Source organism: Anguilla anguilla, chromosome 3, assembly GCF_013347855.1.
Source record: "Anguilla anguilla isolate fAngAng1 chromosome 3, fAngAng1.pri, whole genome shotgun sequence".
Classification (NCBI taxonomy): domain Eukaryota; kingdom Metazoa; phylum Chordata; class Actinopteri; order Anguilliformes; family Anguillidae; genus Anguilla; species Anguilla anguilla.
The window spans coordinates 51265550-51289328 of record NC_049203.1 but is presented as its reverse complement, the minus strand read 5'-3'; the positions used below and the strand labels follow the sequence as shown (position 1 = coordinate 51289328).

The 23779-nt window shown below is 38.9% G+C and overlaps 1 protein-coding gene across 1 annotated transcript in view; it reads right to left on the bottom strand.

The window, feature by feature from the left end:
• Nucleotides 1-13885, bottom strand: part of klhl4 (kelch-like family member 4) — a 69389-nt gene extending 55504 nt beyond the window's left edge. The window contains exon 1 of the mRNA XM_035410490.1: nucleotides 13461-13885. Within this exon, the coding sequence (XP_035266381.1) occupies nucleotides 13461-13885 (425 nt within the window). The remainder of the gene's footprint in view (nucleotides 1-13460) is intronic.
• Between the last annotated feature and the right edge of the window lie 9894 nt (nucleotides 13886-23779).

The window sequence follows — 23779 nt, the reverse complement described above, 5'->3', positions numbered from 1 at the left end:
CTAATGCTGTACCTGTTACTAAGTAACCCAGTGAATAAATGGATAAAAATGCATAAAAAACAAATGTATGTCATTCTGTCAGAATAAGAACATGTGTTCAGAAGATAAACTTTGTCATTCTTAATAATTTTGCATAAGTGAGATTTTCCATGCCTGAAGCATTTACAGTAGACAACCCTTTCTTCTCAATGTTGCACGAGTGGAAAATTTGTCTTGTCCACAGAGAATTCCCAATTCTCTTTATGTGCATGGAACCATGTATTACTTTCCTTGTCCTTGGACTTTCAGCTTTTCCCTGGAGATAACTGGCGGAATACCATCTGGGACACATGTTCAAAACAAAACCAACACTAACAGTCAAGCACAGGCACAAGCTAAATGACCTCTGTGAGGGACTTCAAGCCAAAAGGCTATGCTGGAAGTTGATAAGTTTTACTCAAACTGCATGCTAGAGTCCTATAATGATGGGGCTACAGTTCAGCTAAAGTGTCACCACAGGTACACCACAAGTTAATTAGAGAGGAACTGCCAATCGCAGAATCTATTTCCTGTCAGCCCATTTGTAATTTCCTTGTGGCAGCAAATCTACAGTGATCTGTTGAAAACATAAGGATTTGTTTTTTTTTTGTTTTTGTTTTTTTGTTAAATATAGAACATATTACAAGGGATGTTGATCAATGAAATGGCCAGTGGTTGATGAAATGTGTGGTGGTTAAGAGACAGGGCTTACAACAGGAAGATTACAGGAACATTTCCCAAGCAGGCGGCATGGTCATTGAATCCTTGAGAAAAATATGTAACCATAATAACTTCAGTAAATATCTAACTGTTCAGAACAAGTGGATAAGAGTGAATTCTAAGCTAGGTAAGCTACCTTGAATATGAACCATCTGCTAATGGTATTAATAAAAAAAGAAGATCAGAAGGTACAAAAGTTAACGTTCTTAAGGGCCGAGAGTCTGTGCTCATTGTGATTATTTCTGTAGGAAACCCAGGAAAGAGCCAAACTCTTGGTGCTGTACAGGTATGGGACAAGCACCTCCAGGCTGTAACTTGATACCTGTCATCCCAATCTCAGATATATTACTCCTACAGTTATGAATTTCCTCTATTTCTGCATAGCTCCTGTACATATGTGCATGTGTTCGAATGACCATGTGAAATGCAGTCTTTGTGGCTAGAAGTGAAACTGCCTCACTTTAAAGTATTTTTCTTCACAGATGTGTGACAGAACAGGGGCAATGACAATCCAGTTGTCTATACTCTAGGGTTAGATTGCTTCTTGATCAGATGAGGTTTTAAGAAAACAGCAATTGAGGAGCTGTACTTGGCAGTGGCATTTACCTAGACTGTGTTTCTCCTTTTTCCAAGGCAATCATGAGGAAATTGGGGTATCATTCAAAGCCATGGCTGCTGACTCAACCTTATGCTATGCTCTGCAGTGAAAAGGTAACGAGGAGGGAGAAGAACACAGGAGAAGGCACCATTTCACAGTATTAATCTTCTATGATATTCACCACAAGTGCAGTACTACATGACATACCTCATGTGAGTTTGGGGGAAAATGCTACTAGCAAGGGCAACACAAAGATGTGACTGTAAAGGGTCAAGATAGAACACTAAGTGTGCAGCTTTATCAGTCAAGGATATAAAGTTCTCTCCGAAAGGATGATTATGCTGCAACAACCTCTTGGTTGTTTGGGTAAAACATAAACAAATAAGCAACCATTAATGGTTTTTTTTTTTTTTTTTTTTTGGAGTAACGGTCATTATTGAGAACATTAAAGTATCACGTTTAATATTTCCTTTTACTCGAATGACCTTTGTCCTATTTTCAATGCATAAATCAAGTCATCATTTGTTTGTTTTTGATAGTGTTAAATAATTTATTCTTCATCTTGAATATAGCGCACCTTCCCTGGTGCTACTAATGGTAGCCTGTGGCTTATTTGGACACAATTCATCATGTGACTTGTCAAGAATGTTTTTCACACTGTTTCAGCTAAATAAATAAAAATATTTCACAGACTGGTTTGAGGCTGAGCTACTTTAAGCTGCCTCCATCTAGGCATGCTAAGTGCACAAAAATAGCATTAACAATTCTGCAGGTATATCATCTTTGCACACAACCACAGAACTGCTACCCTTCTGAACAACTGGTGCTTTGGCCACCTACAAAAAAATTTCAGATGCCCAGCAAAAATACTAAAATCATTCTCTATCACTCTGGCTATAGGTTTGCTGTGAATAAATAAAGTGTATGTGATTAACTAAAGTCAAATGGTGATCTAAACCATGTCAGTGTCCTCCAACAGCAAAAACAACAAGATTCACTATTCCTTTGCATCTTATCTAAATATAGGCTTTCTAGATAAATCCATTTGCAGAGCACTTTGTGTGAAACAGAATAGATTCATGGCCTCTGTTTCTGGAGATAAGAACCTATCTGATTATAACAATCCAGTACCTTCCTTTTTGAAGGTCAGTATAATGGGAAATAACTGATGCCACCTCTAGTTGGACATTTAAAGGAGGGTCATACATTTGGAGGTAGTCTTAATGCCAGTTCCTTTTGACATCACAGCAAGAAGTCAGACATAGCTGCAGTTGATACATTTTGACCAGGGGTTAGTGGTCCCAATATAAAAGTAGTATGATAATTGGCTTCACCAATTGAACCTGACACTGGGCCAGCCATATTCAGCATGGTCAGTTTTTTTTATTTATTTATTTTTTTTACCCAAAAAAAAGAAGAAATCAGACCATGCAGAGGTAGTGCTTTTATGTAATGAAGATGCATTACATTACACACTAAATAAAAAGCGCAGGGGGAAAGAAAGTTTATAAAGTTTGCACTATATTGTTAGTTTCTGTTCAGATTTGGTCTGTGGAAAACAGATGTTTCCACATTCACTTACAAACACCAGGCTTCAATACTGCCATATAACACACTGTCCTCTTAATTCCCAATGACCAACCAGGAAACTGAAATGAATCCCATTCATCTTGTATTTTAATTTCCTTTACTTATTAAAGGTGTCTTGCAAAAAACCTTACCCCTGCAATTTAGTCTTCAAAAAGAGCACTGAAGTCATATTTCACCCTGTTCCCATACAATATATTCACTGGATGAAGTTCCTTTTGTATTCACCCCAATATCTAAATCACTTCAAGACACAAATTCATACACACAGACACACATACACATGCGTACTCACACACACACTCACACACACACGCACACACACACGAACACACACACAGAGAGACTAAAAGAATGGATCTAAGATTTACGTAGGAAGTCAATATGATTTTATGGAGCATGAATATGGTGAACAAAACAAAGGAGTAAAAAAGACTGTTTACAATGAGCTTTGAAACTGATGAAATGTTAAATGATTATGCACAAGATCAGCAATGTGTATGGCAGCCTTTCAGACTCAAATTACTTTATATAACAGCAGTAAAACTGCAGCCTTGCATTAAAATTACAATTTTCAATCAACATTACACCTCCCCCAAACCTGGCACAGTATTGCCATTTGGAATAGTGCATTATTCTGTATCATATCCCCACCATATTGTTTGAAAACAGTTTTGTTTTCACACAGCTATCAGCAGCTTGTTGGCTGATGCCCAAAAACAAAATGACTTGCTTACTATTCAAACATCCCTGGAAAGACTGCTTTGTTTATAATTAAGCATAATGGAGTCTTACTTTTCTGGTGGCATAGATTTCTAGCCTATTATGTGACCATTGGATGATTTATTGTTTGTGTGACAGCAACACTGGGTGTTTTTGTACCATGCCATATGCTTCAGGTGCTCTGGACCCAGGGTGTCACTGTAGCCAGTAGCTTGCCGGTGTTGCCAGTCAGAGTTTCACTAAACAAATGACAATGCACAGCACAGAGCCCGCTTAGAAACAAGCTGACCTGTGGGTAAGGGAATGGTGCTGTGGAAAGCTCATTTCCCAAGCCGGTTGCAACTCTTTGAAAAGAAATGCGCAGCGTACACATTATAGCTGCAGTAAGCACATAATCTCTGCATTGCTGTGATGATGTGACATGAAGCTTCTCTAAAACGGGGGATTCAGTGAAAAATTAGAAGTAGAACTATGAAATAAAATGTTCTACACTTGCTAGAAATCATGCACAGGGAGAAACAAGTAAATAATGGACATTGAATGTCAAATAAAAAGGATGTCAACAAATATGTCAATAAATAAATAAATAAATGCTTTACCTGAAATCAATCATAACCATTCCTCACACAATGACAGAATATGGTAATGCTGCTACCTAGCAGGACATCATTTTTTTAGGATGTTTATGCAGCCTGGGGTTTGGGTCCATGAGCTTGTGACAAATTATGCATCCCTGATTTATGATTCAAAACTTAATGGGAACACCCAGCTGGCAGGGAGAGAAAAAAATGGTGAGCAACGCTGTCAGGAGCACATCTGTTTGGCAGCTGAGGGACAGCCTTTCAAGGCTCTATTGCTAGCCACCATTTCTCCATGCGGCAACCAACCAGAACTGTTTACAATTACAGTGAAACCGCATCTCCAGACCCAAGCACCTTAGATTCACACTGATCCTCTCCTGAAACTCTGGGTCACCACTTCCTAGTCCTGACACAGAGTGAGAGGACAGCTGGCAGTGAGATACACAAAGGGAATTTACACGTTGAAACAGTTCCCTGTTTAAATTTTATTAAACCAGGCAGGGAGAAATCTTTAGCAAATAATAAACCCGAATGTCACATTAGATTTTTCTCACTTCAGTCTATTGCCAGCCTGTTTTTAATAAATATTATGTATATGCCAAAAATTAAGTTTTTGAAAAAAAGTGACAGTACGAGTTGAAAATGCCCTCCTTCTCAAAAGACAGATACAATATTATCATCAGGTAGCAGGGGTCTTACTTCACGTCAATAGAATTACAAAGAAACAGCTGGCACAAGGGCACTTTCATATGCTATGAACAGATCACATGGTGTCAGCAATACAATAAAATAACCAGAGGAATATAACTGACGTGAAGCCTGCCATCTGTGCCAGTTGTTACCTTTATTGGTGTACAATAATCTCACAGCAGAATATGGAGAGATTATCCCAATCACAATAAATGTAACACTTTAAATTTCAGGGTGAAATAAAGTAAATGGAAGCAAGGTCATATACACCACAGGGGAACAGAAAAGAACATCACTAGTCTTAACTGAGGACAAAAGTTTAATATATCAAAGCCAACGCATGTATGATTCATAATAAATTATTCCTACAGCTGATAAAATGAAATATATATATATATATATATATATATCAGTGAGCAATATAGAAAAATCGGAGAGAAGACTGACAATGAACTGCTCTTTTATTTTTGACTCCTTTATGAAATGTATCCCCATGGGTGACTAGCAAAAACTTCCACAGAACCTAGCATTCATAATTCATGACATATATAAGATATGCCACAGCCATTGTTTCAATTTTCCAGAAAGAAAAAATCATGGGCAGATGTAAAGAGGGAAAACTGCTGTGGTTCTGCAATGCCTTAAAAGTAAAGGGTTTAAGATGCAATCAGCTAAAATGCAATAAAATGTCCTTTGTAATGTAGTCATATTATACATATCCATTTTGGTACATAATAAATAGACCTGTTACTGATATGGTATTAATAATATAATAATAATATAGGCTACAAATTTTATGAAAAGTCATTACCTTATATGGTACCCTTTTTAGGCAGAGACTGTAATACCTATAATGTATACAATGGATATATATTCTGAAGATGGTGATATGCCGAGCAGACTGTACATATGAACAGACTGCCTGACACTAGTCGCCTGCACTGCTCTAGCATATTTGAGTATGTGAGTCTCCAGAAATGGCTGGGCTGAACCTCAGCCCTAGCTTTGCTCAGCCTGGAGAAACTGGTAAGAGGACATTTCTAAATTAACTTTTAAAATAATTTTGGTTGCATGTCCTGTTCTGTTATTAAAATGTGCTTGTGTATCGTATCGTAGAGTTAATTGCTGTGGGGTCCTGGCATCATTAAGAATGTACAGGTTTGCAAAAGAGGAGTGAGAAAGTAAACAGGATAAAAATGATCTACTACCTGATCCACCCTCTCCACATATTTTTTAAAAACCTCTGTAAAAATACAACAACAAAGTGTTGTATTGTGTAAATTACCTGCATGGTTGTACCTGTTTAAAACCTTAAATCAAATCGTTATGAGCTCGTTACAGATTAGCATTTTTGTTTGGTATAAAAGCGCTTGAGCCTGAGCAGGGCAGAGGAACATCTGCACAAAGAGAATAAATAGGTGAGTTGTCTTTTCCAGTAAGACAATGCTTTCATACTAGTCTGGAGAAACTGCTAGCATGCCGGTCCAACCCCTCACAGTATTAACATATATTAGCACTCTGTTCCCACCCCCACCCCCTCTGTCGCTCACGCTCTCACTCTATTCCAAGAAAAGAAAAATACTGCTGAAAATGGAAACCTGGATATTTAATCAACTAATACTGCATTATGCATGAGGACCATGTCTGACAGTGCACTGTGATACTGTGAGAGATGGGCAGATAGATACTAAACATAGTGCTGCCACTTTTTTTTCTTCTTTACATTGCTATGGTGACGACGTAATAAAGCTAAATCCAAATTAATTTATTTTCAAAAATATTTTATTCATTGCATGGGATGGTCGGCCCTGGCTGCTTTACAGGTTTTTAATGAACCGTCACCATTGGGAAATCAAATCCAATTGGAAAACGTAGAACAGGTGATACACAATCCTAAAAATTAAGCTAAGCATTGAGTGATGCAAACCTAGTAATGAAAGTGATTTCACAAAGCTCGCCATTCAGCCTGGACTGATGCTCATTCCACCACCTCCTGGAACAGTCCTCCTTGTTTAATTGAACAATCTAAATGTAATGTGATGGCACACGGAAGGCAGGGCTGGCGCGCTGGCAATAATGCTTTGGTTTGGATTCCTGATTGCCCAGGGGTACCTACATTTTCATCATAAAGGACATTGAATAATAGCGGTTTGGGAATTGAACTTTGATAACAAGGAGTTTTCGAGTTTTAATCATAGTGGGACTTCCTGGTAGCAGACATTGAGACAGCCATTAAGCTACTGTAATTTAATAATAATAATAATAATAATAATAATAATAATAATAACAATTCATTAAAAATTCATGAATAATGAATTTTATGCACCATTAAATAAAAGATTGTTAAATTAAAAATGTAAACATAAAGCACACAGTGACTCAAAATTCATCATTAATACAAGCAGTAATTCACCTGGCACCTTTAACAAGAGAATGATGTTTCTTAAAAAGCAATGTGTAAAAGATGTGCACTATGCAAAGATGTCACTTGCCCTTAAGCATGTGCAGCCCTAACGTTTTGCATCACATGTTCATCATTTACATTTTTTATTATGTTCAAAGCATCTCTGTAGCTGTCATTGACAGATTGTTTATTCTAGCTTAACCCTTGTCCAACAGTGCCATTCACTGACAAATTTGAATAGAATGGGCTTAATTTCTTTTTACCTTAAATTTACCATGAAGCCCAACTGAAATAAGAAATCCAAGGATGAACTGGCCAAGAGGGCAGGGAACGGAGGGCAATATTAATTAACTTAACCACATAAGGCAAAACAAAATCCTGATTTGGTACCATTTTACCCAGAGGGGATAAAATCCAATAGATTTATAGCAAGGTGACCGTTTCTCCAGAGCTACTGCACAATTGCGGCCCGGAGACAGCAATAAACCACCTTCAAGGAAGTATTAAGGGCAGCACCTAAAAGGCGCCTTTGTGCTACCAGAGTCAGGAGGGGACACCATTCAGCAGAAAACATAATTTAGCCAAAATGTGTATTTTTGTGTAACGGGACAGGAGTTGTTAAGTCTTGTTTGCTGGTAATTGAAAAGCACAAGATGTTTACCAATGAGTAATTGTAGTGAAGCATCGTCAAGTATGGGAATCCTTATCTTTCAGTTAAGGACTATTCATCCGTCATTCGTGTTTACATTTTTATTCTTGTGATCAACATTCAGAGGTATCAAATGATTGTTGTTATTTTTAAATATCTGATTCATTAACTTTCTGTGAAAATGCACCAAAATGTGTAATTTTTATATGAACACTTTGGAATTATGCAAAGCAGACTCCCAGATTTCAAACTTGCAAAGGATTCATTGCATGAATCCTGCTATTGCCTCAAGAACCTGCTATGATTTTTACCTTTCTGACTACTCTGTTCTTCATTCGATTCTTTTTGTCTTACATCAGAACTGACAAAGAAACAAGCAGATTTATTCTGTGCTGACCATAAATATTTAAACCTACGTATGGAAATGAAATATTACATTCAGACCTCTGAGGGGAGTGAAACAAGGTCTTGGTGCTAAAAATTCACCATTCACTAAAGCCATTTTTAACATTGTATATTGTGGTTTTCAGCCTAATTTAATCCGTTGGCTATTTTAGCCTGTGTCCATTTCCCTGTGACATCTTAATCGTTTACTTTTCATTTTATGGGGGGAAAAACCTAATTTTATGGAGGAGAGCAAAAAGAAAAATATTAAAAAGAAGATTTCCAAATCACGTTCATTTTGCTGCGATCATGGGAGAAACTAAGTTAACTCAGGCCTTTGTGTTTAAAACTGGCTTTGTTGAGATAACACAGATTTATCAATGTACTGTAGCTTTGTTCTTCAACCAGCTTTCAGCTGCAAAGGGGAGAAAAATGGCAGGCAGATGCTATAAAATACATGTCACTGTCAGCTTATTGCCTCATACCACCGAATGGATTTTTCCCCTCCCAGATGATAAAACAGTGCATTGTGGGACCTGATGCACATGGTGTGATAAATACATCACACTGTCTGAGGAGAGGTGAAGTCTACAGCTTGACTCGGGAGACGTGTTTAAGTTCTGCCGGGGGTGTGAATGATTTCAATTAAAATTGGACTCCAACAGAGCCTCTATCCAAAGTTGATCAGGCGAGATTAAAAATATCTTCATTTTTCAAAAACCAATTTGAAAGGCAGAGAGATACAAATAAATAGGTTTGTTTTTTTATCAGGATTCCAATGGACCATTGCTAAAGAATTCCAGAGGGCACCTGGTTGAGGGAACTGTTTATTTGCATAATTGACATCCGTAGCGACTGAAGCAGCGCATTTTTAGAGACGATGGAATAATGGCATTATCAACTGATAAAATGTTTAGGAAATGTGATAATTGTAGCTCATAAACAGAAGCGTGCATTCCAGGATTCATGCTGAGCACAGCATCCTTTTCTTTTCCTTATATAAGAACCCTGCTGTATTCCTGCATCAAGTTCACAAGGTAATAACAATCAATAATGTTAATGCCAGCAGCACAACACATAAAGAGCATTGAACCTACTTTGTGCGTTCAGAAACTATAGTATCACATCTGTACTCAAGAGGGTGGACCAAAAGAAACCGTATTGAGTGCCAGGGCTGTCATAAAGGCTTGGGTGTGAGGTCAAAGGTTAAAGACTGCACCTACAGCAGAATATCGAGAAGAGTTACCGCAGGGTTAATGACGTAGGAGGACCTCTGTTTCACACCTCCCTGAAGCCGCAAGCATTAACCATTTTTAGCGTGGGCTGATTTGTAGCCTGTTACATACTGTGTGTATACAGTGGTCTCCAGTCAAAGTGAAAGCTATCGATTCTGAAGGAGAGGGGGAAAAAAACAGGGAGGCTTTTAAAGCTGAAGGGCATACTCGCCAGATCGCCCATGTGACCCTTTCCACAAGAGGACCTGAGAATGTGAAGCCCCCCTCCCCCCAGCAGATGGAGAGAACCACCGTACCTTAAAGAAAATTCAGGTCAAGATCCCCATGAATTATGAATGCCCAGCCCTCTGCTGACAGTGGCAGGTGACCTTAGCGCCATTTTTGCTGCTCAGCAGCTGAGGAAACGAGTCTGTGAGCAGATAATGGGAAAGGTCCTGGTCTGACAGCATGGCAAATTTGCAATGAAAATGTTCAGTTCTGAGACTTTATTAAACCACTGTATCTAGTGTCTGCTTGTGGTAACTTCCACTCCCCAGAGTCTGCACTAATTAGACCATCTTTAAGAGATTTAAAGGTCATAGGTTCACTTAGGTTTGACCCTTTCAAAAAGACTCTTTGGATAAAAAGGCTAAACGTACCCAGTACATATAAAGTCTTCTGTGTTTACTTTTTTCTTTTTTGCAGTTACAAATGTTAGCAGTATTTCTGTTTGTGTTATATTTTTCTGTTTTTGGAAACACGAATGTGTGTACTGTTGAGTAATGTGTACATATTGTACTATGAAAACATGGCAGCAATTCTGTCTTTAACAGATGAAGCTTTCAACTCTCGTCTGCTCTGTGTAGGAGTCGCTGGATGAGCAATAGGGTGGCGTAACGCAGATGGCCTCCACTGAACTCCTACATGTGTTTCATGAAGATTGCTCTTCTTGCTTGGTATCAAACTGTTTCCAAAATCTTAAAGCCTTACAAAACATAGCCATAACAGCTGCCATCTCTTGTTGCACTGATCTAGTGCGTGAGCCGCACAGAATGAACTGCTAGAACAACAAGCCCCTTCAGAGGAAATGGTAAAGGAAAACAGGAAACACACCATATCGCGCATTCACAGGGTTGTTCACATGCAGTTAAATGCAAACATATTGGGATAGTGACACATTCTTAAATTATTTTGGCGTTGTATTCCAGCACATTGATTTTGAAATAAAACAATTAATTTAAGGCAAAAATGCAGACTGTCAAATTTAATTTGAGGGTATTTGCATCCATATCAGGTGATCTGTGTACGAATTACAGCCGTTTTTCATACAATACATAGTCATAGTTCACCGTTTTATTTAAAATCCAATGTGCTGGAGAGCAGAGCCAAAATAACCAAACTTGTGTCACTATAACAATACTTCTACATTTAAGTGTGTGTTAATATCATTTTCTGTCACAACTGGCCCACCTGCTCATGGGTTATTTCAAGAAATACAACCATTGACACTGTTTAATTTGAATTTTAGTATTACTATCAAGGGTGTTTCTATAGAAAGCCAAAAAAAATTGTGATTGGCCAACTTATGCATTTACAAATTACATTATATTTTTGCCTTTTTATTTTGTTCTTGGTGCATATTGACAATTCAAGAATTTGAATTATTGGGTTCTAACTACAAATAGTATAGTTTTGAAATATCAAGCTTTAAAGGTTTCAAATCCCCAAAAATAGCATTGTATTGCATTATATCAGTCTCAGTTTAAACATGGTTTTAGAAGTCATTTCAGGTATTCATTCTGTTATATAGCAAACAGAAGAAGTTTATAATTCAAAGCTTGTTTCTTACCACGGTACACACATTGACGTATTTCAGAAAATATTTATAGTACATAAATGTTATTTTAGTATAATGTAAACCAAAGTCCTTTATATCTTTTCTCTGAATAGCTGTAGGTGTTTCTTTAAGTAACAGCCTGTCCTACTACAGTTTAATTGATCCATTGTGCATTCACTAATGGGGGAAAACAACATTGATCATGTATTGATTAAAGCACAGTTATCTACAACTAAGACCATGAAGAAGAATGTAATTCATAGATTTTTTGATGGAGTGTCTTTCAATGAAGGTGCTTGGAATTGGCACTTAATGCATCACTTTTCCCAACTACTTCATGTTTTTAATATTATCCATCCCATATTAATCTCCTTAGACCCACCCTAAAAAGTTAAGTATTTACATTGTATTGATATAATACAAGGGAGGCCTTGGATGTTAAAAACATGTTGCAGGGAAAGTATTTTGAAAAATATTATTTATATTATTTTCATTGAATGTGTTTTGTTATGTAAGCTTCACCATAGTAGAATACGGTTTTTGAGATTTAGATTAAAGATTCATGCCCCCTACACGGAACAAAAAATAATTGCTGGGTCTCAGGAGGTTAATGTGCAACCTCTTGCTAAAATCCAAGCAATACAGTGAGATAAAATTTATCAAGTCCCTCTTGGGTGGTATTTAATGTTCAAGTGTAAGAGATGTTTATTATGCCTGTTCAATTGCTCCAAGGCACAATAAAGTCAAATGTAAGAGCCCTGAGTTGCACCAATGCTGACATTAACACTTCCAGTGTAAGAGCAGAAAAGACAAAGAGCAAAAGAAAAAAAAACTGTCTTTGCGAATCTGATGACATCACCTCTTTATAAGGCTCTGTCATGGCACTTCCTTCTGAGAGAAAAACTGTTTACTTCCTGCAGAATCCCAGCGTGACATAGTGGCAGACAATGGCACACATATTTCTCCTGCTGACAGTCTGCTATTCCAAATCCCTGAAGAGAACCTGCTCACGAAGAGGCGAAATTGCAGACGCAATTAACCAAACATTTTTTAATTGGCCTCATCTAGCGAGAGAAAGGGCTAGGCTTGAGCTGACGATCAAATGAGGACCATTTCATTCACTTCGACTGCGCTTACAAATGTCAGTCCCACTATAAATAATGAATGTATTTGAATGCCTTCCATCATCTTTTTTTTTTAATGCCTGCACCAAAACACTCGCCTCTCATATAGCAGTGTGCTTCCTACAACATTTATAACACCGTGGAATAATAAATGAATAAGCACCAAAATCTCCCTCCCATGAACAGCAGTCAGGAGGAACAGTCATGGAGGGTGGCGCTGAGGGGGACTGAACCCCGAAAAACAGTAATTAAACAATGGTGTGCATATCACTGGTGCACTAACACAAAGAGTTGTGATTGCAAGCGGGGGTCTGTGGTTTCATGGAGCCTATGGTCAGATTCATCTGCTGAATAATTTCCCAGAGGGTACTTTAAAGGTCTAGCTTTCCGGACCTTCTGTGCCTGTGTCAGAACTGCCCCCAGGTAGGCTTTCAATAACAACAAGATCACTGGAACAAGTACAGTGACTGCACTTGCAATCAATAGCTTCAGAAGTGGTTTACACAAGCTTAGCCATTACACAACCTTATTTAATATTACATACTGCAAAGATGTAATTGGCTATATCATATTCCATTTCCCCATCTGCTGAAATGACTATTCATAATGCAACGAGCTTAAACAAAGGCTCACTTACATGATTCCTTCTTTATAAGACATTTTACGATAGACCACTTAAACCCAATTATGCATAATGGAATACTGATTTGACAGCACCATAATTCAACCTTCAAATTTCATTTTGCCTGTGCATTACACCTTATTTTGCCCACTGTTCACAATCTACAGTAACAATGTTGCAAGAAAGCTTTAAAAAGCGCAAAAATATTATTTGCCTCCTAAAGATATCCAGTTCCCTTACAGTTGCCGGTACTTAATCTGTCTCCCCAGTCTGGGTACGTTTTACGCAGGACGTTCCCAAGCACCGTACCTTTCCCTCGCTTCCACTTCTAAAGGGTCCTCCGGGTGGCTCTTCACATCCTCCTGGCTTCTCTTGGCGTCCTCCTTTCTGGCGCTATCGGGAGAGCCGGATTTAGGCAGCTCCTCACTGGACTGCAGGTGTGGGATGAGGTTCTGCTGGTGCCATGATTGATGGCCGGGTCTGGCGTAGACTGGCGTGGGTCCCGGGGTCGGCGCCAAAATGCTGTGCACAGGGCTGTTGCTCTTGCGAAGCCCACTCCTGTCCCGCGAATGACTCTTTAACCTGTTCTGGGCCGGGTTGCCCCGGTGATCAAAGCCCTCCTGCTGGATGTAGCTTCCGCTGCCGGCCGAACTCTGGGAGGAGTGACTGAACCAGCGCCAGCGAAGCCTGAGGATCTGTTTCACGTCAAACTCCTTTTTCCCCGACACCGACATCCTCTTCTCCTTGTTTAATGAAGGTAATAAAAAGTAGAATTCCTCTCTTTCACGCACTCTCACTGTCCTTCTCTCTTTCTCCCCCTCTCTCTCTTTCTCGCTTCCCTCTCTGTTGTTTATATGCGGAGGAGAAAAGAACAATCTCTGCTGCTCTTGTCTGTGTCTGGGCTTGCGCTCGACACAATTCCACTGCTTCTCGCTCTCTCTGCTGCTCCTGGAGATCAGTTAATGCACATGCATGATGCGTTTTCTCTCTCTCTCTCTCTCTCTCTCTCTACATACACACACACTCACGCAGGCTGAAGGCTGAAAACGAACAGGAGGAAGCAGTGCCTCACAATCCCAGTGCTATTTCCACTCGCTTCAGCTGATGATTTTAGGCTGCTCCCACCACAGGAGGTGGGGGACCATACTGACAGGATGATGAGGTCAGACCTTAAACAAGTAAATCAGCTTAGAAAGGAAAGCAGCAGCCAACAGCACTCTCCTCTAGGCAGCTGTGTCTTCTGTGCTCTCTCTCTCGTGCTCTCTCTCTCTCTCTCTCTCCCCCTCCCTTTACCCCCCTTACTCCCGCTTCTCCTTCTCTCCTCCCTCTCTATTAACTCTCACCCTCTTCTTTTCCCAAGTCTTTCTCTCTTTTTCTGTTATTTCTACATTCTTACACACTTCCATATTAATTTGCTCATGCACACATAAATACACACAAACGATCTCCCCAATGAGCCCATGACCAGCTCCCTCACAGTGAAAAGAACCTTATGAAACCTAGTGACCTGTAATTATACACACACACACACACACACACACACACACAGCTAGTTACACTGGTTTTACAACAATATCCCATGTATAGAAGGTAACCCAGGGCAAGTGGACTCCATTCTCTCTCCATGCAGGAAAAAGCAGAAATACAGTATGACCCCCACCCCCAGTGTCTTAAGGACATCCAGTGAATTAATGAATCTCAAGGAAAGATAGCCTTGATGGACTGCTACTTCTGTAGGAGTCGTAGAACCATATGTGATTCTAATGTGTATGTAATAAGAAATGAGGCACACCATTCATAGAAAACCGTGCGGACCTGGAATTTATAATTCCCATCGCATTTTTGTCAGAGCGATTCAGCCATCAAGCTAAAACTTCAATCAGTGACACGTGACACATACATTGCCGCATTGTTTTTGGCTAACAATGCATCGGCGGCATTTCGAACAGCAAAATATTACCTAATGCTTCAGTAGGGCAGCTCTCCCACAGAAAAGTTACATTTCAATCCTTACCACGGCCTCCTGTGAATGTACAGCTTTTTGACAGCTTTAATATGAGGTGTTCTGATAATTTAGGGAAGGGATCAGAGTACGTATCCTTATGTGTGGGCTCATCTATATTCGTCTATGACAACAGAGGTGGCAGCTACTCCTTGGGGACTGTGTCAGATATAGTGAGTATTCTGATAAGAGCCAGCTCCTTTGCAAGATGTCATTCCTGTGCGGAGATAAAAGTCCTTGCAAGATGGTGCATCATAGGAAATTGTAACTACAGGGGAGGGATGAATCCCATGTACCCATGGGGTTGTTGGAGGCTCCCTGCAAGGTGTAGTCAGATTTATCTTTTGGGAAACCTTCAGCAGAACTGTCATAAAAAGGATTTAAAAGATACAAAAAACAGGACTTCAATGCCAGATATCATGTTCTGGTATTGTCTGACAGGTATGTGGTTGAATGCAGTTTGCACATACAGGGAGTTCTACTGGAGGATAATGTGATTTTATGCATGCTGGCAATGCTACCACGATACGTCTATCTTTGTTTAAACTGCCTGACCAAAGCTCTAAGATCATGTGGCTCCATAGAATTTACTCACTCAGCTGTCTTTTGTATAGATTGTGAAATATGACTGGTGTGTTACTATGAATCACAGGCATTTACACACTATGCTCTTGAATAGAGCTACCTGGGAGCTTCAGTACTTGCCATTCTTTTAAAGCCTGTGGCGTGCTTCCTACTTCCTCAGTCTACATCATAATGACAGGGCTAATGAAAAAAAACAAACATTCCCTCTTTCTCATAGAAATAACATAAATATGAGGGTTACAATCGGGGCTGGAAATGAAGCTCACCCACTCGCCAGAGGCAAGTGGTTTATATTTCGGGCAAGTCCAATTTGAAGCTCACTAGTCCATCAGGCAAGTGAGATTTCTTTACTGGCGATTTAAGGGAGTCTATTGTATAAAATGTGATGTGACTGAACATCATAATCAGTGATTATCAGTCACTAATAGGCAGGAGTTGGGTTAAGGTAGTTAAATGACACCTGCCTAATCCAGTCTCTACCCAAGTAACAAGCTTCTATGGCAACATACATTTTTAAACCTTTGGTATGAAGTCCTGTCAGTTATGAATCCTGCGATTAGTGAAACAAAATCATCATCAATCATTTTTTTCTTGCACTTCCCCCACTCCCACCAAAGAAGATAAGTGAAGTCACTGCTAATTACGAAAAGAACAGAGTGGTCCTTTCAGGAGTGGAGACAGAGAGGGATGAGTGTCTGCTCGATAAGACAGCTGACATAGTATCTACAAATTATAAGTTTGAAAGTATCAAATTGGCCATACAAAACAACAAAATTGTGTAACCTGCTGTCATTTTTAAACTTGTTGGGATACCCAACCTGGCCCCTGGCTCACTCAAGATTTCAATCAATGTAGCCTAGATCATTAATAAACACATATTTTGTTGTGAAGGGATATAATAGAAAACATGTATTTATGGAGTTTAAAAATGGATACTAACATTTCAGCTGGGCTAGTGGAAATTATTGCTGAATTATTGTTGGCTGTCTAGTGCCAAAAATCCATAAGAGCCACCCCTGGTTACAATAATTTGGATATCAGAATCTTAACTGTTGTATTTGAAAAGCTAGGCTCTGTTCTGTTGCCTTGTACAGTTGAATGATAACTTTCACCTCTGAGAATATGAACCATAACAAAAAATATGAGTTCATAAGCAAGTCTGAAAGAATTTACAAAATACAATAATGGGATCCAGATATACTGAAAGTATTCTGCTGGCAGGTTTTACTAGCCCATAACATCATTATTTACAGTGCCCCTTCCAGAATTCCTCGATTATTGCACATTTGTCACACTGAAAGGTTTCAGATCTTTAGACAAAATGTGATATTAGACAAAGAGAACCTGGGTAAACACAGATACATTTTTAAAATTGTTATTTTATTTATTTAATGAAAAAGTTATCAAACACCCGTACCGCCCATTTGAAAAGCTAATTGCCCCCTAAAACTTAACTAGTTGCACCACCTTTAGCAGCACTAACTGCAACCAAATGCTTCCTACAATTTGAAGTTTTTCAAATCACTGTGGATGAATTTTAACCCCCTCTTCTTTGCGGAACTGCTTTAATTCAGACAAACTGGTAGGTTTTCAAGCATGAACTGCTAATTGTAGCTACAGCATCTCTATTGGTTTAAGTAAGGACTTTGACTATGCCACTCCAAAGCTTAAATTTTGTTTATTTTCAGCCATGTCGGCTTGCTTTTGTGTTTCAAACTGTGTTTGGACTGTTGGTATGATGTTCTTACAGTAAAATTCTGTATTTGCTTTACACCAGATACGATGAGACCTGTGTCATCCAAACAGCTCTACTTTGGACTCTTCTGTTCATAAAATATTATCCCAAAAGGCTTGGGGATCACCCAGGTGTTTTTTTTCCGGCAAATGTGAGACAAGAAATGCTGTTTCTCTTGGTTAACAGTGGTTTTCACCTTGCTACTCTCCCATGAATCCTATTTTGGCCCAGTCTCTTATTTTAGAGTCATAAACACTGACCTTATTTGAGGCTAGAGAGGCCTGCAGTTCTTTGGACGCACTTCTGGGAACTTTTGTTACTTCCTGGTTTGGTTGTCACTGCATCCTAGGAAATATTTATGTACAGTATCTCACTCCTGGGAAGATTCACCACTGTCCCAAATGTTCTTCTTTTGAAGGTAATGGCTCTCACTGTGGTTTGGTGGGGTCCCAGAGCCTTATAAATGGCTTTGTAACCCTTTCCAAACTCAGATATTGCAACAACTATGCTCAGCTCTCCCTGATTGTGGCATAGTGTGCTTGTAGAAACTTGGTGGTGTCTACTTCACTCTGATGGTAAGATTCAGTGAAATTTAGATTCAACAGGGCTGGCTGCAATCAAGCCTGCCTGTGTTCATTATCTATAACCGCTTATTCCCAGAATGCACTGGGCAAGAGGCAAGAATACACCCTGGACAGGTCACCGATCTATCGCAGGTGCCTCTGTTCAATCAGCTGAATATAATTATCAATTAAAAAGATGAAATACTTTTTTAATATTGTATTTTGTCTAAATTTCTGAAACAATTCAGTGCAACAAATATACAATAATATCTGAAAGGGGCAAATCATTTTTCATAGCACTAAGTACTCTGCCAGCATTTCCAAATTCTGGTCTGGGACAATAAATGGATTCGTTATCGCTACCCAGCACTCGGCCAGTGTTTGTGCTGTCTGTTTTGATACAATTGTATGTTGAAGCACAGCTGAGAGGAAATTATTACATGAGACTGTGGAAAAGCAGATATCGATGTGTATTTTTATCCATTGTGTTTTGATATATTTGTGGAATTTTCAGCTCAGCTACCACTGATACAGCCAATAATTTATTCATATGGTGTGCCTTCTACCGAGTGTTCAACTGTCAGGCCTGAAAATATGAAACCGTTATACTTTTAAATCAGGCTGCTCTCTGGGTACTGTGATGGTGGTGTGTATGTGAGTGTGGGGGGTTGTGGGGGTAGAGCTCTCTGCCTTATATCCCAATTAAACCTGCAATGAGAGGGGAGGCAGGGGGGAGGGAGGGCAATGGCCCAATGGCAAAATTCATTTTGAATTTTAATGTCCTGGTGGACTCCAATGACAGAGAAGATTTTTTCACACTCCCCAAAATGATTATTTATTCATGTTTTGCATCTTAAAAGCTTGTTTGAATTTATATATTCAGACTAATGTAATGTAATGACTTTCAAATCAAATGTTAAATAAAATCATATGATGCACAAATTTGTCATCTGTAAAAGCCTCTATTATTCGTGCACTAAATCAAGAGAATTAGTCTTCTGACTTTCTTTCCTGTAGTAACTAGCCTTAGGACATTCTCAAAATGAGATTACAGTACAGGGTTCGGAGATCTAAAACCATAGGCTGACACATATTGCATTGTTTGTTCCTTGTTTCGTTTCCTACACACACTTAGTGTTAATCCCCATTTCTAATGCAATTAATCTGTTAAAATTCTAGAAAAATCTGTAAAAAGAACTAGAGGCTGTTTGGTGATAAAGGTTAGAGTGAACCGTTTCTCCTTTTTACTCCACAAACCATCAGACCTGGGGCCTCATTTATAAACAAAATGTTAAAGGGATATTTCACTTAAGCCGCGTTTCCACCGCAGGAACTTTACCCCGGAACTAGGAACCTTTTGAGGAACTCAGTGCGTTTCGACCGCAGGAACTAGGGTCTAAATTTAGTTCCGGGGGCTTTATTTTACCCCCAAAAAAGTTCATGCTCGGGGGGTAGTACTTTCCAAAAGTACCGGAACCTTTGGGGTGGGGCGCAAGCGCTGAAAATTTCTGATTGGTCGACTACTTGCAGTGTTTTATTTCAACCACCATGTTTAAAAATCTGCAGCCGCAAACCGATTTATTTTCATAATAACTTCAAATCAAACTTGTATGTTATGCGGCGCAGTAGCCTACTTTTGGTTATAGCCTGTCAACGTCTTGGAATTATAACGTGTGCTCTTCTGTTCTTTTCTTGCTTTAGTATTCGTTTTATAAAATGCTAAGCATTCGTGCTGGGACAGCATATTACGTAGGCTACCAAAACATTCAAACGGATTAATTCGGTTGCTGAATATTTTCTTCCGGATTTTCTTTGTTAGCCCGTTGTAATTGACTCAAAACGTTTGATACAGTTATGTGAGGTATGCGGTAGTTCTGCATAATTAACATTGGTGATACAGTACAAGCAAACTGGAAATCACCTTCCGCACTTTTTATCCGGGTAAAATAACAGGTTAATTCTAGTAATCTTCCCTTTAGCTTTTTCAGACTGCCGTAATTTTACTCAATTTTACTGCCATTTTTCAATTCCACGAAAAGACCAGGAAGACTATGGACTCATTTATGGTGCATGGTTCGCATCTGGAGGGCACACTTCGCTGCTCGGCTAGCAGTAACTTCGAAGGAAAGCAAACGGTGGCTGTACCACTACTAATTTACATTTTCACGCAAGTCCGAGTTTTCGTTCTATTCTTGTCATTTTGCGATTAGCCTATATGGAATTGACGACGAGAAAGTAATCAAACAGCAAATTGTTTACAACGTGTGCATGTTTTCTGCTGTTGTTGCCAGTTATATTGGAAATGTGAATGCATTCTGTCGCCTCGGATGTCAAGACATGAAAGTGAATGTTCGCATAAAAACATAATGAATGTGTTTGAGAGGATATATAAAACAGTTACAATCTGACTATTGGCCTGTTATATTCTATTTGTTGCATAACAACTACCAACGACAGTTTTGCTTGACAACGGTAAAATATGCCCAAACGGCTGCAGAAGAATATTTCAATTCCAGGTGATTAAATCGATAAAAAACAATAAATACAAAAGTAACCATATATAGTCATTGTTGGTAACCCATTGTATATAAGTGGAATAAACCCCTCCGGGCTGTCCTGGTTATTAGAAAATAATGTAGGCTACTTCGGTGGTAGTATGGGGTTACAGAAGTAATCATAGGACAGATTGACCAACGACAACGTCGCTTTTTCATACGTCAGTGGGCTAATTTGCCTAATCTTCGCGGGACTTTAGACCGCGGTGGAAACGCAGACAACAATGGGCTGAAGGAACCTTTTAGTTCCTTGAAAAGTAGTTCCTGGGACTAAAAGTTCTGGGTACTTTTGGTGGAAACGCGGCTTTAGATACAACACAAATAATTTTGTGTAGTTTACCCCATTGTATTTGCATAGCATGAATACTAGCAACTACTACCATATCAACTCAAGGTTTTTCAATCTAATAAGCTGTTTTCAGGTTTAGTTTAGCTATAAACTGAGAAACTATTTTCAGATTGGGTACTGGTAGTGAATGGAAACTGGTAAACCGGGAGGAACGGTGCTGCCATTAACAGAAAACAGAAAACACTATGTAAATACAATGGAATAAGCTTCACAAATTTACTAGTGTTGTAACGAAGTGAAATATCCCTTTAAGATAATTTCCAGAGTTGTGTTTATGTTTGATTAATACAAATAAATCAAAATCAAAATAAACCAAAAACATACAGTGCCACCTCAAAATCAGCAGGTAAGTTACCTTTGTCTAGTAAAAACTTTATGTAGAGGTACGATCATATCCACATCAAAGTGGGATTATACATATACCAATTTAGTCATGGCTTTCTGCCAAAGCCACTATTTGAGATACGATTTGATCGTAAGACTGTTTTATATATGAGGCCCTTAGGCTTTGTGAATGAACAGAGAATAAAAATGGACAATGAACAGAAAAACATCCATGGCTCCTGAGACGACAAAACAATTAGGAAACAATGATTTCAAAACAGAGCAGAAAGTATCTTTCCAGAGAATGTCTGAAGTGATACAATTTCAGTTAAATTCCCACCCCGCTCACCTTCAAGAATCAATTTCTTATCTCTTGCACATGGCTAATTTGCTCCCACAAAAATGAGCAAACTTGCAGGTCCAACAAATGAAATGGGTCCAAATTCATTATCAAACCATTCATGAAAATGATAGCAAACACCTCAACCAGAATACTGGGAACAACTGCAAATTGTGCATTCAGACCATGTCCAGTGTTTTTCTCTGACTTGGCAGTTGACATGGGCAAAGCAAATTCCATTTTGTCAGATTGCAGCTATAAAAGGTGAACGGAGGCCACAGACAAGGGGGTAGTTTTGCCGAACCTTTGTGCAGCTGAAGCTTGTAGTGTCAGCTGACCTTTGGTAATATCTCTCTCACAGGCCAGCCCTGTTATGTGCTGGCATCCAGACCTTGGATGGTTAGTAATCTGCCGCTGTAGCCAGTACTCTGTATAGCCCGCAGAGTGTGGAGGTGGATACAGCAAGGCAGGCTACACACTTGTCCCAATTCACTCTTTAATCTTGGATTGGAAAAGGCAAAGAGGATAAACTGCCAAGTGTGTTGTTATTGGAGGAGGAGTGTGAAGAAAAGAGCGTATGTTTACAGTGTGACCAGATGGAACCAGCAAACATAGTTACTGATAATTAAACTGTTTCCAGATTCAGAAAGTAGAAATGCACAGCATACTAAACAGGAGCCCTATAGTGAAAATAATCAATTTTTTTCTTCCACAATATATGGAGTATTAAATATAGACCAATTCTCAGTCACTTACTCACTCAGATACATACTGGTCTAAAGTATATTAAACTGCTTTCATTTTTCATATAAAAAAAGAAGAAATGTATGATTTCATGGGATCTTTTCTGATCTTAGTAATTACTATTTGCAATATTTGAGAGGAGGCCATAATATTTAATTAACCTAAGGTGTAACATTTAACTACAATGTGGCAACAGTTATTTTGTTTAGACTACTCTGACAGACAGACAGACAGACAGACAAGGGAATGAACTGTGGTAACTTTTGCTTCAAAAGGCATGTAAATGACCACACAAAGCAAAGCCTCAATATCAACTCAATAAATCTCATCCAGACCAAGGGGCCATGAGTGTGTCAGTTGGATCCTGCATTGTGCAGTTGAGGGATATAGTTCACCAGCCTTGAGTGGGGCTCAAGAGAGAAAAGAACCAATGTGGATAGTTCTATGTAAATAAAAGCCAGACAGACCTGTGAGATGTTATATGAGACAGGAAGGCATTTATACTGAATCACACTTTTGTAGAAGGGGTTAAGCTAGAAGAGCTCTTGGGTAGATTTATCAGTGGTAGGTAGATTTAGTTGAAGATCTGCTTGCTTTGATGATGGTATAGCATTCAAGAGGACAATGTTGCAGACAGAGCCACCTGGACATCAAGGAATTTGTAGAAATTCAAGAAAAAATACAAATAACTAGACATTTGTAATTAAGCTCGTCAGTACATTGTTGGTGGAAAATAACTAGCTATTCGCAATCAAGCCTTTCCTAGCCGTGTTCCAGTTCACCTTCAAATTACAAATACACATTTACAAGTTTAGAAAGTTCCATTAGTCACTGTAACCTTATTACCTATGTAACTGTAACCTGTAACCAATGTAACCACTGCAGTTATTTCAGCCTTTCTAGTGAGTCAAATGAACACCCAATGCCACATTACTGTATTTGTGTGACATTTACATTGCCTGAGAAAACTAAAAATGTAAGTAATATTCTCAGTAGTGTGATTCAATCCAAGCATTGTGGGACAGAACCCTGAGAAGAGTAACTGTTACCAATTGTATACCAGTTAGAAATTACATTTGTGCTATATTAACGACTGATTCACAAAAGTATTTATGTACATTAAGAAAACATGCAATCATACCTAGCAATAGCTAGCAAGTACAAGTAGTGATGGTACAAAAGCAGGATACATGGAAGTAAGTATAAACAAAATCAGAGGGAAAGAGAAGCAACATGTTTTTAAGTCTTTGTGACATGGATCAATGCAAACTTTCCAAAACTAAAATAAAGAAATTAATCAATAACTCGCACAGATAGGTCTCATATGCGGAACTCAATTGCATACACAGTATTGTTTAAACGAAGCACCAGCCTGATTTAGCACCTTGCCACTGGCTTTCCAGCAGTGTTTATTAGAGCTATCCTACACAG